Source organism: Lucilia cuprina, chromosome 3 (assembly GCF_022045245.1).
Source record: "Lucilia cuprina isolate Lc7/37 chromosome 3, ASM2204524v1, whole genome shotgun sequence".
Lineage (NCBI taxonomy): Eukaryota > Metazoa > Arthropoda > Insecta > Diptera > Calliphoridae > Lucilia > Lucilia cuprina.
In genome coordinates, this window is record NC_060951.1 from 4,355,371 (window position 1) to 4,373,533 (window position 18,163).

The 18,163-nt window shown below is 23.3% G+C and overlaps 1 protein-coding gene across 1 annotated transcript in view; it reads right to left on the minus strand.

Annotated features, from left to right (window-relative positions):
- The window catches only part of LOC111686646 (basement membrane proteoglycan), a gene marked incomplete at its 3' end in the record, with an annotated part of 66,323 nt that extends 57,010 nt beyond the window's left edge, over window positions 1–9,313 (minus strand). The window contains exon 1 of the mRNA XM_046945942.1: window positions 9,129–9,313. Within this exon, the coding sequence (XP_046801898.1) occupies window positions 9,129–9,216 (88 nt within the window). The remainder of the gene's footprint in view (window positions 1–9,128) is intronic.
- Window positions 9,314–18,163: the final 8,850 nt, after the last annotated feature.

Consider the following 18,163-nt stretch of genomic DNA (forward strand, 5'->3'; position numbering starts at 1 on the left):
AAATTTCACCTTATTTAACTTAAGAACGTAAAAAACAACAACAACAAAAAATAACATTACAAAAACAAATATGTTTAAATAAATGTCATAAAAAGAAAAAAAACAAAACGTCATTATTTACGACAATGACATCCTTGACTTCATTATATTCCGTGTTACATGATACTTTGTATTAAAAAAGAAGAAAAAAAACTAAAATATAAAGATTGTAGTTAATAAAGAATTAAATGTTGTTAATGTAACAACAACAATATAAATTTTAATAATAGTAACAAATCTATGTAAAGATATTTTTTGTGGAAGGAGAAGATAAAGTATAGTTAAGGTAAGAAAATATAAAGGAATGAATTCTTTTGTTCAGATTATATATCCATCTATAGCCCATTTTATAAACTGATATGCAGTTTAGATTGATATTTAGTCAATGGTTTGTGTCTAGGGTTAACAGAGTTCTGTTAACTTAACATAGCTCTGTTAACTAACAGGTTTGTGTCTAGGGTTTAAATTTGAAATTTAACTTCACACCTATTGACTATAGAATGATCTATAGTCTAGACTATAGAACGATCTATAGTCTAAACTATAGAATGATCTATAGTCTTGACTATAGAATGTTCTATAGTCTTGACTATAGAATGATCTATAGTCTAGACTATAGAACGATCTATAGTCTAAACTATAGAATGATCTATAGTCTTGACTATAGAATGATCTATAGTCTTGACTACAGAATGATCTATAGTCCTGACTATAGATTGATCTATAGGCTTGACTATAGAATGATCTATATTCTTGACTATAGAATGATCTATAGTCTTGACTATAGAATGATCTATAGTCTTGACTATAAAATGATCTAAAGTCTTGACTATAGAATGATCTATAGTCTTGACTACAGAATGATCTATAGTCCTGACTATAGATTGATCTATAGGTTTGACTATAGAATGATCTATAGAATGATCTATAGTCTTGACTATAGACTGATCTATAGTCTTGACTATGGAATGATCTATAGTCTTGACTATAGAAAGATCTATAGTCTTGACTATAGAATGATCTATAATCTTAACTATAGTATGATCTATAGTCTTGAATTTATAGTAATGACTAGAGACAGATCTATAGTCGAGTTTGTCTATTGATCATGTGCATAAACTGATCTCTTCATATTTTACTCTTTTACAAATTATGTTAAAGTAAGATCATTTTTTTTTTTGTAAATTAAAGGAGAATACAAAATTCTTTTGTTAAACTACAAAACTTTTTTTCTTCAAAGTCGTTTCACTGCTGACTCTACAAAAGAGTTAAATTACTTTAAAAAGAACACTACAGACACAACAACAAAGAAAACACAAATCTAACAAAATCTTTTTTCAAAAAAAGCAGAGCAACCTCTAATAAACTTAAGGCAACAACAACATGTTTTAAAGTTAAAAATCAAAATGATTTCATAGCAAAACCATGTAGGCTGTAAGCTTTTGTTTGTAAAACTGGACTGTAACACAAATATGATTTGAATCTCATAAAACTTTCTTTGTAATAGTTTAAAGAAGATGAGCTTGATGTTTTATTTTTGCATATAATGTCATGCTTGCATGATCATGGCATTTCCTATTACTGCTGCTGCAATGAAGGCAAGCTAAGCTTTTAGTTAAACTGCATTTTAAGGCTAAAGCTGTTTTTTTGTGTTGCTGTGGCCATTTGACTAAGTGAGCTGTTAGTTAATTTGCTAACTAAACAAATTGTTGTGTTTTTTTGTAGAATGCAAAAAAACTTTTAGTGTTTTTGTAAAGTTTTTCTTTTTGCTGATCTTGCTGTTTGATCATTTTATCAATATTATGTTCTGAGCATTACAATCTTTCTACAACAATTAAAATTAATAGTAGCAACAAATTTTCATTGTTTAAAACAAACAATTGACAATGAAAAATATGTGTTTTAAATGAATGAAAATTGGAGGGAAATATGTATTTTATTGAAAATAAGGCTCAAATTTCTAAGTTGAAAAATAAAAAACCTTCACAAAGATAAAAGAATTATTCATAAAACGGATGTAGCTGTAAAACAGTATAAAAAGGAAGTTTAAGTAGGTTCTGTAAGGCTAATACTCGATAACATAATCTTAGAAAAGATCAAAATTTCATTAAAAAGAATCTAACTTAAACATTTCAAATTCCTTTTATTCTTCTCTTAAAACAAGTCCTTGAAAATTATTTATTTCCATATAAGCTTTTCTATCATCTAACCATCAGCAGCAACTATGTAGGTGGGTCTACCTCCTTCTCCTAGTTATAAAAGCCTTAGAGTATGTGTTTTATTAATATTTGAAAAATAGAATTTCTTCGTCCATAAATTACAAATCAATAGACCACATTATTGCATCATCAGTGGTGTTGCAAAATCTTTATATGCGTTCATGGATTGGTGTTAAAGAATGTTGAACACAGCTGCATGACTGTGAGTTATTAAATGGCGCTACAATTGTTGGAATTACAATTGACTGAAGAGTGTGTGTGTGTGTTTACAAGTACGTAAAGCAAGTGTGGAAATATTAAATGGTGGAAAATGTCGTCCAAGAGATACATTTTTGCAATAGAAAAGAAAAGTCTTTAGGAAATGCATTAATCAGGGAAATACGGAAAATATTGATAATTTATTATAGATTAATATATAGTACAGACTTTAATCTTTTATAAAGTCCAGGCTATAGTCCGATCTATAGTCCACACTATAGACTGATCCATAGTTCAGATCTATAGTCCTGACCATAGACTGATCTATAGTGTAGACTATAGACTGATCTTTAATCCAGACTATAGATTGATCTATAGTCCAGACTATAGACTGATCTATAGTCCAGACTATAGACTGATCTTTAGTCCATACTATAGACTGATCTATAGTCCAGACTATAGACTGATCTTTAGTCCATACTATAGACTGATCTATAGTCCAGACTATAGACTGATCTATAGTCCAGACTTTAGACTGATCTATAGTCCAGACTATAGTCTGATCTATAGTCCAGACTATAGACTGATCTATAGTCCAGACTATAGAATGATCTATAGTCCAGACTATAGAATGATCTATAGTCCAGACTATAGACTGATCTATAGTCCAGACTGTAGACTGATCCATAGTCCAGAGTATAGGCTGATCTATAGTCCAGACTGTAGACTGATCTATAGTCAAGACTATAGACTGATCTATAGTCCAGACTGTAGACTGATCTATAGTCAAGACTATAGGCTGATCTATAGTCCAGACTGTAGACTGATCTATAGTCCAGACTATAGACTAATGTATAGTCCAGACTATAGCTGATCTATAGTCAAGACTATAGGCTGATCTATAGTCCAGACTGTAGACTGATCTATAGTCCAGACTATAGGCTCATCTATAGTCCAGACTGTAGACTGATCTATAGTCAAGACTATAGAGTGATCTATAGTGCAGACTAAAGACTGATCTATAGCGCAGACTATAGACTAATCTATAGTCCAGACTATAGACTGATCTATAGTCAAGACTATAGATTGACCTATAGTCCAGACTAAAGACTGATCTATAGTTCATGCTATACACTGATCTATAGTCTAGACTATAGACTGATCTATAGTCCAGACTATAGACTGATCTTAAGTCCAGACTGTAGACTGATCTTAAGTCCAGACTATAGACTGAGCTATAGTCCATGCTATAAACTGATATATAGTCCAGACTATAGACTGACCTATAGTCCAGACTATAGACTGGTCTCTTGTCCTGTTGATAGCTCTGAACATGTTCTTAATTTCCTACTTGGTTCTTAATATATCTCTGTCTCCAAGTTGCACAAACTTAAACAATTGACTGCAACAAAACAATAAATACATTGAGGCAATAAATTTTAATCATCTATGATTTTGTTTTTGTAGTTTTATTTAGTTCTATTTTTATAAAAAAAATATTGCTGACTTTTTAAAATCCATATTTTTGCTCATTTTTTTTGTTGCTAAATAAAACAATTAAATTTCAATTAAAACTATTTAAAAAAAATTTAAAACCTAAGCAGTCTTTATAACGGCAGCTCAAAATAAAATGTGTTACAAATTTTCTATCAATCAAAATTAAATAGATAGTTTTAGATCAATACTACATACTTACAATTAGGGATTTGAGATTCAAAGTGTTCTATTTTTTTCTAAGATCTAAAAGATCTTGTTGTAAACTCTTTTTGATTTATGACAGTTTCAATTGCAAATGTCTGACTGCCATTTGATGATTGAAAGTCTGATTGAGTTAGTGACTAAGTGCTGCAGTTTATCATCGCCTATTTGTTGTTGTTGTTGTTGTTGCTATAGATTGTAAATTTTTTGCCCTGATATATGATATCATCCATGAACTTAACATATAATAATTGTGTCAATGGAATGTATGATGACATTTGTTTTCTATAACTAATTTAACTAAGTAGGGTGGTTCCTGTTTGTTTTGAAAATATATTTCTACTGCTTTTTTTAAAAAAGTGTTAAATTTAGAAAATTTTTGTTAAAAATTGTTTCATAAAGTATTTTCAATCTTAAAATAAGCAAATTTGTATCTTAAAAAATAGTAGTATTTCTACTACTTTTTTAGAAAGTTATAAATTTAACCAATTTTATTAACAAAAAAAGTAGAAAATTGGTTTTCAAGAAACCTTAATGCGTAAAAGATAATTTGTAAGACATTTTTGGGCTTTTTTTAAAAATAGTAGTATATCTACTACTTTTTTTTAAAACTCCAAATTTTTTGAAAATTTTGTTAAAAAATTATGTTTTAAAGTTGTTTATTGTTAAAAGAACTAAGTTTGAAATATATTTTGCTTTTAAAAAAAATAGTAGTATATCTACTACCTTTTTGAAAAATTGTTTAATTAAAAGAATTTGTTGTAGAAAATCGGTAGAAAAATGTCTTTTAAAGCTATTTTAAGAAAAAATAACTAATTTTTACAAATATTTGTGGATTTAAAAAATAGTACTAAATCTACTACTTTTTTCAAATTTGTAATATTTAAAGAATATTGTTAAAAAATGTAATTTAAAATAACAGAATCTAAAAATAACCAGTTTTGAAAAAAATTTTTCGTATAAAAAATAGTAGTAAATCTACTACATTTTTTTAAAATGGTTAAATTTTAGGGATTTTTTGTAGCAACTAAGTAAGAAAAAGTATTTTAAAGTCATTTTAACAAAATTCAAATATTTTTAAACATATTTGGTTTTTCAAAAATAGTAGTATTTCTACTACCTTTTTTAAAACGGTAGTAAATTGAAGGAATTTTGCTAAAAATTGTATTTTAAAGGTATTAAATCTCAAGATAACTAAATTTGACAAATATTTTTTTTTAAAAAAATAGTAGTAAATCTACTACTTTTTTTTAAAAAAGGTTAAATTTTAGGATTTTCTGTAGCAAATCAATAAGAAAAAGTATTTTAAAGTCATTTTAACAAAATTCAAATATTATTAAACATATTTGGGTTTTGAAAAATAGTAGTATTTCTACTACCTTTTTAAAAAAGTGGTAAATTTAAGAAATTTTGCTAAAAATTTTATTTTAACGGTATTTAATCTAAAAATAATTAAATTTGACCAATATTTTTCTTATAAAAAATAGTAGTAAATCTACTACTTTTTTTCAAAATGGTTAAATTTTAGGGATTTTTTGTAGCAAATCAATTAGAAAAGGTATTTTTATGATTTTTTTGACAAAATTAGTATATTTTAAAATGTATTTGGGTTTTAAAAATAGTAGTATTTCTACTACCTTTTTTTAAAAAAGTTTTAAATTAAAAAAAAATTAGTTTAAAATTTTAAATTTAATGATGTTTAATCGAATAAAACAGAATTTGACAAAATTTTTTTTGTATAAAAAATAGTAGTAAATCTACTACTTTTTTAAAATTTTTAAAATTTTTTTTTAGAAAATCATTTGCAATTTCTGTTTAAAAGCTTTTTAAAGCAAAAACAATACATTTTACAAATATTCTGTCTTTTAAAAAATAGTAGTATTTCTACTACTTTTTTTAAAAATTTGCTAAATTACATAATTTTTTTGCTAAAAATCATTAGAAAATTATGTTTTAAACTTGTATAACTTACAAAAAACTAATTTTGTATATATACTTTATAAAAATAGTAGTATTTCTACTACTTTTTTTGTATATTTGTTAAATAATAATTTTTTCCTAATAAACTTGGTTTCTTTTAGTATTTTTTTACATTTTTGTTAAAAAACTTTTGTTGTTGTTGTTTTACTCTTTTTTTATAAAAATTTGATACTTTTTCTATTAAATTATATCAATTTTTTTCATAAATATTTACTTTAAAGTTCAGTAACTTTTTTTTAATACAAAACAATTTGTTTATTGTTTAAATTAAAAGAAACCTAAATATAAATAAACTTTAAAATAAACAAAACTACTTTTTCAAAACAAAAATTATTATGTGTATTATGAAAAGTCTCTAAATTATTTATTTTCTTTAAAAACAAAATGTTTAAAAATAACAAAAACTTAAATGCTTAAGTAGCAGCAAATGAGTGGCTTGCAGGCAATATTTTTGTTTAAATATCGTTACAATGTAGGAGTATTTGTAGAGACAATGGAAAACCTCTTGAAATCTTTTAAGTAATAGAGTATGTTTGTAGAGTATGTGCTAATTAATTGGCCTTTGCTGTAATTAATAGAAAAATGACAATTACCCTAAATACTTAAACAATGAGAGAAGACAAACCGAGATTTTATTTAAAAAAAAGTAGAGAGACTAAACACATAAAGTTTATAACAACAATATAAGCTAAAGATTTTTCTTAAATTTTTTATAATTTGTCACTTTGGGGTCATTAAAAGTGACCCATTTTGGCTCTTAAATGATTTGATAATTGAAGAATTTAAAAACAAAATATCGTAGAAGAAAGTCACTTAAAAACAAAAATGTTTAAGAAAATGTTAAATGTAAAAAACAACTTTTTTCGCTACAAAATTACATTTTTAAAAAATAGTAGTAGAAAAAGTACTTTTTTTTATTAATGTTTTATAGAAAATGAAAAGTATTACGTTTTCTCTTTAATAATATAAACAAATATGTGAATTTTTCTCACAAAAATCACGTTTTGAAAAATAGTAGTAGAAAAAGTACTTTTTTGAAATGAAAAAAAAAATTTATAAAAACTCTTCATAATTAAGTTTTTCATTAAGTGTTTGTCTTAAAAACCCATTTTTTTCCAAAAATCTTATTTTGGAAAATAGTAGTAGAAAAAGTACTTTTTTCAAATTGAAAAATTTTTTATGAAAAATTAAAGAAATGTTTTTTTTTAATTAAATAGTTACATAAATATAAGAAATTTGGCTAAAAATCGCATTTCGAAAAATAGTAGTAGAAAAAGTACTTTTTTCAAATTGAAAAATTTTTTATGAAAAATGAAAGAAATGTTTTTTTTTTCATTAATAGTTACATAAATGTAAGAAATTTTGCTAAAAATCGCATTTCGAAAAAAAGTAGTAAAAAAAGTACTTTTTTTTAAAATTAGTATTTTTTTCACTAAAAACAACAAAAATAAAGTTTTTCTTTAATTAATTGTTCAACTAAACGAAATTTTCTAAAAAAATCTAAAAAATAGTAGTAGAAAATATACTTTTTCGCATTTCGCTAAATAGTAGTAGAAATAGTACTTATTTAAAAATTAGTAATTTTTCATTAAAAATAACAGAAATAAAGTTTTTCTTCAATTAGTTGTTTAAATAAATGAAATTTTCATAAAAAATCTTATTTTGAAAAATAGTAGTAGAAAAAGTACTTTTTTTTAAAAAATAAGTAATTTTACATAAAAATTGCAAAAAATAATGTTTTATAATAATAAGTTGCTCAAATATGACAATTTTCATTAAAAAATAAATTTTTGAAAAATAGTAGTAGAAAAGTACTTTTTTAAATTTTTGGATGATGTCATAAAAAGTTAAAGAAATTAAGTGTTTTCATCAAAGAAAATTCATTTAAAACGAAAATATTTGTATAGTAAAAATTTGACACATATTTTTAATAAAAATAAAAATAGTAGTAGAAATACTACTTTTTTTTGCTTCACCAAAAAGTTCATTTTTATAAGGTAAGCATAACTAACAATATTTAGAACAAATTTAAGCACAATTTTAAAGAAATTAAAATAGTAGTAAATCTACTACTTTTTTCAAATAGTCTTAAAACTTCGTAAACTTGCGTTAAAATGTTTAATTTTTTCTATATTTAAGTATTTCATTAAGTTTAATAACATTTTAGAGATTTTTTTAAGGAATATTAAAATAGTAGTAGAAATACTACTTTTTTTAAAAAAATTCACAGAAACATTGATTTTTATAACTAAAACATATTTAGCAATATTTCATGTAATTTTGAGTAGTTTTTTAAAGAATTTCAAATAGTAGTAGATTTACTACTTTTTTAAAAAAGCCTTAAAATTGAGTAAATTTGCTTTAATATTTAAGGTTTTTCTGTATTTAAGTATTTTATTAAGTTTTAAAACATTTGAAATGTTTTTTAGGGCAAATAAAAATAGTAGTAGAAATACTACTTTTTTCAAAATTCGAAAAAAACATTGATTTTTACAAATAAAACATATTTAGCAATATTATGACTGATTTAGAGTAGATTTTTAAAGAAATTAAAATAGTAGTAGATCTACTACTTTTTTAAAAAAGCCTTAAAACTTTGTAAGTTTGCTTTAAAAATTTTTAGTTTTTCTGTATTTAAGTACTTTTTTAAGTTAAATAACATTTTACATGTTTTTTAAGGCAAATAAAAATAGTAGTAGAAATACTACTTTTTTAAAATTTTACAAAAACATTGATTTTTATAACTAAAACATATTTAGCAATTTTTTATATGATTTTGAGCGGTTTTTTAAAGAAATTAAAATAGTAGTAGAAATACTACTTTTTTTAAAAAAACGTTAAAAATTTTTTTTTGATAGATTATTATATTTAAAAGTTTTAATAAACATTATAGACATTTTTTAGCTCAAAAAAAAAAATAGTAGTAGAAATACTACTTTTTGGAAAATTTTCAAATTATTGGTTTTCTTTTGCTTAGAGTTTTGTGTTACTTACCAGAATAATAATAACCTTTGGCTTGTATTATAACTATTTGCAGACCCACTGCCAGCAGCAGTAATACCAGGGGGTGTAAACACCCCATTTTTGTAGGGTAGTGTTGTGAAAACAAACGTTTAGTTTAATTTTATTTTAACAATTTCTATAGTGTTTTTGGAAATTTTTTAAATTTTAAAGAAAATTTTTTTAACTAAAATTTTGAAAAATAAAGTTGGTTTTTTGTAATATTTTGTTTATGAAAATGAAGACAGCATTTTTTAAAAAAGGAGTTTTTTTGTCGTTTATGTTGCTTGTATTTTATTGTCCTTTATTTTTTTTTGGTTGATGACCAGCCACCACATGTGGTCTTTTCAACATTTAACAGTTATTATTAACACCATATAAACAAGCTTGCTGGGGTTTTCTTCTTCGGTTTTTTTGTTGTTGTTATACACAGCTATAAAAGCGGAAATCCTTTAAGTATCATCTCGTTTATAACAATTTTCCTTGTAATATTAAACAAATGTCCTGGCTTTTGCTTAACAATAACAAAACCAACAACTTTATGATCTTTTTCTATTTGGTTTTTTTTTAAATTCTTCTCACCACAACAAGTAGCGGAAATGCTTTGTATCATTTCCGTTAAATTTATGTTAAACTTTAACCCAACCTTCTCTTTTCCCCACTTTCCTCTTTATTCATATATCAAGGACATTTTTGAGATAAATTTTTTATTTGTAGTTTTATAGCTTTATGTTGCTTCTCTTCAAAGTCCAAGATTGATAATTTTTAATATTTTGATTTTTCTTTATTTTCCTTCGGAAAAAAAGGCGTTACTTAGCAGAAGAGAAAAGGACAATATACTTTAATGTTGATATTAGAGTGTAAATAAAGAATAGAGCAGTTTCATTTTTATGTTAATGATGTTGTTTTCATGCTTGTTGATGAGTTTTTATTAATGCCTCATCAAGTGTTTTGTTGTTTAATGAAATTGTATTTTTTTTCTTTTCAAACATAATTTTGCATGAAATTTTTTTCATTATCTGTTAAAAAGCAGACAGACAGACGTTTTTTTTCATATAAATTCTTTTGTCATAATGAAATAAGGTCAAAATGTCATAAAATTTCAATAGAAATTGTTTAAATATGTTTAAAATCTAATAATTATGCAAAATGGTTATATATATTAAAATTTAAAAAAAGTAGTATTTTCTACTACTATTTTTTAATTTCGAAATTTTAAGATTTTTCTTCACTATTTAATAATTTCTAATACAATAACAAATCTTAAGCAATTTTTTTTCAGTAATTTCTTAATTTTACTACCTTTTTTACTACTTTTTTAAAGTTTTATTTAAAATTCCTAAAAATGTTTGCAAAAAACCTTAAAATATCTTAATTTAACGCAATTATTGAAAAAACGCATTTTTAAGTGTATTTAAAAAAGTAGTATTTTCTACTACTATTTTTTAAATTCAAAATTTTCTGATTTTTCTTAACTTTTTAAGCATTTCTGATACAAAAATAAATCTAAAGCTAATTTTTTCAAAATTTTCTTAACTTTACTACCTTTTTTACTACTTTTTTAAAATTTTATTTAAAATAAAATTAAAATTCCTAAAAATGTTTTAAAAAAGTCGTTAAACGAAACTATTGAAAAAAACTTATATTTAACGTCTTTTTAAAAAAGTAGTATTTTCTACTACCATTTTTCAATTTCAAAATTTTCGAAATTTTTCTTAACTTTTTAAGCATTTTTAATACAAAAAATCAATCTAAACCTATTTTTTTTTAAATTTTCTTAGTTTTACTACCATTTTTCTTACTACTTTTTTAGGTTTTATAGAATTTATTGAAAAAAAGTACTAAAAATATGAATAAATTTAACAAAAAAAAAAAACTGTTTTATCATTAATATAACATTATTTTAAGGCAAATGAGCAGAATATTGTTAAAAAAAATAATTTGAAAAATAGTAGTAAAAATACTACTTTTTTTAGAAAGTGTTAAATTGATTTTTTTCTAATTTTTAACTAAAGAGAGGGTGAATTGCTAAAGAATAAGGAAATTTTATTTAATTTTTTTAGTTAAAATAGTAGTATTTTATGAAAATTTGTTGAAATTAGTAGTAAAAATGGTAGTATTTTTGCAAAAATTAATTTTTTTCGTTATTTAACTTGTCTAGGGTTTCAAACTTGTTGAGAAATTGTTAAAAATCAAATTTTTGAAAATAGTAGTAGAAATACTACTTTTTTTAAAAAGTGCTAAAATTGAGTTTTTTCTAATTTTAAACTAAAGAGCAGGAGAATAGCTAAAGAATAAGGAAATTTTATTTGATTTTGTTAGTTAAAATAGTAGTTTTTGTATGGAAGTTTCTTTAACTTCGTTAAAAGAGGCTCAAACTTGATATTTTCATTATTTTAATCATTTTTTTGTCTCGTTTATTTAACATGTTTGTTAGCAAACATTTTGATAAGTATTTCCTTTGTTTTTTTGCTGAAAAAAATTAGTTGTGCATAATTAAATGCTTAAGTTAATTTAAAATTTATTTTTTTTTTAATTTGAAACAAAAATTACTTAATTCTTTAAGTATTTAAATAATTTTTGATAAACTGCCAATTTTTTTAATAAATATTACTTAAATCCACTTTAATTTTGAAATATTTATAAAAAGAACAAAAAACAATGAACCAATGGAAATGTTGCAGAACAAACAGCAAAGAAATTGATGGTCTACATATGTAAATATTAGAAAATTTCAATGTTTTTTAATTAATTAGGTCGCAGCAGCTTACGTAGTATAAAAGGCAAATTTGTTAAAGAAACTAAATTTGTTTGGGATAAAAATTATAATATTTTAAATATTATAAAGAAATTTTTTTTATTTCTAAAATGTTTGTGCCTTTCCCTTGCTGTGCAGCTATGTTACTTGTCCAATATGTTTGTGTTTAAAACTAGAATTTTTTTTCACAAATCGTAGGTGTCTATTTTGTGTTGCATTGCTTTAGGGGATCAAATATTACAGATACAATTTTTGTTTCCAGTTATTGACGCCAAAAATATTTCGAAACAAAAAAAAAAAAATAAATAACTTGCAAAAACTATTTCGTATTTACACTAAACAGCCTGAGTTTGGTTTTCGATTTTTTGTAGATTTTGGCATACATTAAAAATATTTCATTTTGCTGCAGTTGTTATTGTAGTTGTTACTATTCTTGCTATTTTAAATTAAATTGTTTATTCATAAATACAAAGTCAAAATGTGTTTTGTATTTGAAGAGACAAGAGTAGGAGGTGGCGAGCATTAAATGCAGGTTTAGTTTGTTTGTTTGGTCGGTCATATTATTGAATGGTTTAAATTGAACTTGAACTTGTATTCAAGGGGGAAATGTAGAATGCAAACGAGGGAGTACAACGAAACTAGTCATTGTTGTAATAATATCAAGTGAGATAATAACTAGCTAAATATGCAATAATACTAAACTAGTTACATATTTTAAAAAAAAAATTTAGCTTATCTAATGCATATAAAGAGCACACGCTTTATAAATAAATACAAAATAAGATTATTTTTAACAAGGTGCCTTGATAATGCAAAAACTGAAAGTGTTTTTGGTGTTTTTCGCTTTGGAAAATGCAATAAAATAGTTAAAAAAAACTACTATTTCAACTAACAAAATTAAATAAAATATCCTTATTCTTTAGCTCTTCTCCTGCTCTTTAGTTTAAAATTAGAAAAAAATCATTTTTAGCACTCTGTAAAAAAAGTAGTATTTCTACTACTATTTTCAAAAACTTGAGTTTTAGCAATTTCTCAACTCGTTTAAAACTCTAGACAAGTTAAATAACGAAAAAAATTAAGTTTAGTCAAAAATACTATTTTTACTACTATTTTACATGAATTTTCTTAATAAACTACTATTTTAACTCAAAAAATTAAATAAAATTTTCTTATTCTTTAGCTATTCTCCTGCTCTTTAGTTTAAAATTAGAAAAAAAATCATTTTTAGCACTTTTTAAAAAAAGTAGTATTTCTACTACTATTTTCAAAAACTTGAGTTTTAGCAATTTCTCAACTCGTTTGAAACCCTAGACAAGTTAAATAACGAAAAAATTAAGTTTTCTCAAAAATACTACTATTTTTACTACTAATTTAAACAAATTTTCTTAAAAAGCTACTATTTTAACTCAAAAAATTAAATAAAATTTTCTTATTCTTTAGCTATTCTTCTGCTCTTTAGTTTAAAATTAGAAAAAAATCAATTTTAGCACTTTTTAAAAAAAGTAGTATTTCTACTACTATTTTTAAAAACTTGATTTTTAGCAATTTCTCAACAAGTTTGAAACCCTAGACAAGTTAAATAACGAAAAAATTAAGTTTTCTCAAAAATACTACTATTTTTACTACTAATTTAAACAAACTTAAAGAAAAACTACTATTTTTACTACTAATTTAAACAAATTTTCATAAAAAACTGCTATTTTAACTCAAAAAATTAAATAAAATTTTCTTATTCTTTAGCTATTCTCCTGCTCTTTAGTTTAAAATTAGAAAAAAATTAATTTTAGCACTTTTTAAAAAAAAGTAGTATTTCTACTACTATTTTCAAAAACTTGAGTTTTAGCAATTTCTCAACAAGTTTGAAACCCTAGACAAGTTAAATAACGAAAAAATTAAGTGTTCTCAAAAATACTACTATTTTTACTACAAATTTAAACAAATTTTCATATAAAACTACTATTTTAACTCAAAAAATTAATTAAATAACGAAAAAAATTAAGTTTAGTCAAAAATACTATTTTTACTACTATTTTACATGAATTTTCTTAATAAACTACTATTTTAACTCAAAAAATTAAATAAAATATCCTTATTCTTTAGCTATTCTCCTGCTCTTTAGTTTAAAATTAGAAAAAACTTAATTTTAGCACATTTTAAAAAAAGTAGTATTTCTACTACTATTTTCAAAAACTTGATTTTAAGCAATTTCTCAACTTGTTTGAAATTCTAGACAAGTTAAATAACGAAAAAATTAAATTTAGTTAAAAATACTACTATTTTTACTACTAATTTAAAAAAAAATTTCATAAAAAACTACTATTTTTAATAACTAAAATAATTAAAATTTTCTTATACTTTAGCAATCTATTTACTTTTTAATTTAAAATAAGAAAAAACCTTATTTTACTACTTTTTTAAAAAAAGTAGTATTTCTACTACTATTTGTCGAAATCATTTTTTTTTTCAATATTCTTCTCATTTGCCTTAAAATAATGTTGTATTAATGATAAAACAGTTTTTTGTTAAATTTATTTATATTTTTAGTACTTTTTTTCAATAAATTCTATAAAACCTAAAAAAGTAGTAAGAAAAATGGTAGTAAAGTTAAGAAAATTTTGAAAAAATTTGCTTCAGATTTATTTTTGTATTAGAAATGCTTAAAAAGTTAAGAAAAATTAGAAAATTTTGCAATTGAAAAATAGTAGTAGAAAATACTACTTTTTTTAAAAAACCGTTAAATATAAGTTTTTTCAATAGTTTCGTTTAATTAAGATGTTTTAAGGTGTTTTTAAAAATTTTTAGGAATTATTATTTAATTTTTAATAAAATTTTAAAAAAGTAGTAAAAAAAGGTAGTAAAGTTAAGAAAATTTTGGAAAAATTAGTTTTAAACATATTGTTGCATGAGAGTTTAAGGAATAGTTAAGAAAAATCAAGAAATTTGTTTATTTTAAAAAAGTAGTATTTCTACTACTTTTTTGAAAAAAAAATCAAGATTTTTTGTATTTTTTGACATTTTGTAACAATTAAGTTATTTCTATGTAATATTTACTACATTTGATGTATTTTAATTACAATTTTCAACTTTTTGTTTAGAAAACATACTTTTCTATAATTTCTAAGTTAAGACTAGAATGTGTAAACAACCCTTTTCATAAAAAAGCTAGACAAAACTTATTTAAACGTTTTTTTTTTTATCTAATGTGGACAAATGTTTGTTAACATTTATTTTCTATATGTATATTTAATAAAAATGAAATAAACTTAATGAGTGTCTAAACATAATATGTTATTGCACAGACATTTAAAAATAGAAAACAAAAACAAAATATTCTAAAGATGTAAAAGATTTACAATAAATGACACACTTAGCTATGGAATTTAAAAAAAAAAACAAAGGAACAAAATTACAACAAAATGTCATTAAAATAATCACTTTTCTTTCTTTCATTGCTTAACATATTGCAACAACTAACAGTTGCCTTAGATTATTACAAAATAATTTATTTAGAAATATTTAAAAGAATTCTAATTCCATAAAACAAACATACAAACACACATACACACACCCTTAAAAAAGTACTAACTACAAACAAAATTTGTTTTTAAATTTGCCATAAGCTTCAATATTCAAGATATTCATATTTTTTTACTAAAGTCAGCATAATTTTATGAAAATATAAAGCTACTCCTATTTCTTCTTAAAACGTTTTGCAGCAAAAGAAAACAAAAACTCACACGTTTCAGAGAAGTTGATCCTCAAAGAGTAAAACTAAACGAAAATATCAAAAGAATATATGAAAAGGTGATAATATTTAGTAGAAAAAAAAGGGTAACCAAAGTAAAATTTCATTAACAAAGGAAATTTTTAAGATTTTTTCATAAAATAAGCCAAATTTTGCAATATAAAAAAAGTAGTAGAAAATACTACTTTTTTCAAAATGCTTAAAAATCATGTAAAATGTCTTTAAAATGCTAAAAAAACGTTTCTCATGATTAAAACTGTTTAAATTTGCTATTTTAAAAAAAGTAGTAAAAAAATACTACTTTTTTCGAAAAGCTCAAAAATCATGTTAAATATGTTAGAAATGTCTAAAAATCATGTCTAATCATTAAAAAGACAAAATTTTGTAATTTCAAAAATAGTAGTAAAAAATACTACTTTTTTCGAAAAGCTCAAAAATCATGTTAAATGTGCTTGAAAAACCTAAAAATCATTTCTAATCATCAAAAAGGCTAAATTTTTGCAGTTTCAAAAAAGTAGTAGAAAATACTACTTTTTTTAGAATTACCAAAAATCATGTTAAATATGTTTGAAAAGCTTAAAAATCATTTCTAATCATCAATTTAACAAAATTTTGCATTTCAAAAAAAGTAGTAGAAAACACTACTTTTTTTTTTTCAAAATGTCCCAAAAATAATATTAACTAGTATAAAATACTACTTTTTGAGAAATACCAAAAAATCATGTTAATATATGTTGAAGACCTTAAAAACCCATTTCTAATCATTAATAAAGCAAAATTTTGCAGTTTCAAAAAAGTAGTAGAAAAGACTACTATTTTTTTCAAAATCATGTTAAATATGTAAGAAATGCTTGAAAATCATTTCTAATCATCAAAAAGGCAAAATTTTACAATTTAAAAAAAAGTAGTAAAAAAATACTACTTTTTTCAAAATGCTCAAAAATCATGTTAAATGTGTTAGAAATGTTAAAAAACCACTTCTAATCATTAATCAAGCTAAATTTCGCAAGTTTCAAAAAAGTATTAAAAAATACTACCTTATTTCAAAAGGCTTAAAAATCATATTAAATGTGTTTGAAAAGCTTAAAAGTCATTTCTAATCATTTAGAAAGCAAAATTTTGCAGTTTTAAAAAAGTAGTAGAAAATACTACTTTTTTCAAAATGTTCAAAAATTATGTTAAATGTGTTAGAAATGTTTAAAAATCTCTTCTAATCATTAACTAAGCAAAAATTTTTCAATTTAAAAAAAGTAGTAGAAAATACTACTTTTTTTCAAAATACCCAAAAAACATGTGAAATATGTACCTTTAGCTAAGAATTTCAAAAAAAACATTTTAAATATTTGAAGGGTGTGTTAGGCAATTTTCCTGCTTTAAAGATCAACAGTTTCAAATTGTTTTTGTTAATGGCCCTTTCTTGTTGTTATTGTTGTTGTTCTTCTTCTTCTAGCTAGATCATTGTCAAGTACATTTTTTATAACTCATCATAAAAATAGTTTTGTTTTATATATTTTTGGTTCATCTATTTATACATACATATGTATATATTTTAGTACCTCTAGCTGTATTGTTATTATAAGTGTTTTCTTATTCTCTATGTTTATTTAGTGCAGTTTTGTGCTGCTGTTGTTGCTGCTACATGCAACACACTCTAATTTATGTTTTATTTATTAGGTGTGTGCTGTTGATTGCCTGCCAGCCTCTTTTCACTATTAATATATGCAACAAATAGATATCAATAGCTATTTGATTGTTGGGGATTATCTTCCTACAACATAAATTTTTCTATTTATTTTTTTACTTGTTTTTCTTTCCCCATATTTGCCCCGCTTTTTTTTTGAGGAAGATTTATAATGTGACACAGGCATGGAAAATTTAATACTTAAAAATAGTTCACATGCTAATTAATAGACTAGTCTAAAGGACTTATACAAAATAATTTATTAAAGGTTTATAAGACACATTTTCATATAAAATTTGTTTTATAAAGCTTTGATAAACTGTTATGAATAAGGCAATAAGAATCTAGTCTATATTCTAGCCTTTAGTCTAGCATATAGGCTATATTCTAGACTACTCTAATGTTTCGTTTATAATCTATTCTGTAGCCGAGACTATAGTTCAGTTTAGTTTAGTCTATAACCTTACCTATAGTCTAGTTTATAGTCAAGTTTGTAGTTTAGTCTATAGTCTAGTCTATAGTCTAGTCTATAGTCTATTCTATAGTCTAGTCTGTAGCTTAAACTATAGATTAGTCTATAGTTTAGTCTATAGTCTAGTCTATAGTCTAGTCTTTAGTCTAGTCTTTAGTCTACTCTATAGTCTAGTCTATAGTCTAGTCTATAGTCTAGTCTATAGTCTAGTCTATAGTCTAGTCTAAAGTCTAGTCTATAGTCTAGTCTATAGTCTAATCTATAATCTAGTCTATAGTCTAATCTATAGTCTAGTCTATAGTCTAGTCTATAGTCTAGTCTATAGTCTAGTCTGTAGTCTAGTCTATAGTCTAGTCTATAGTCTAGTCTATAG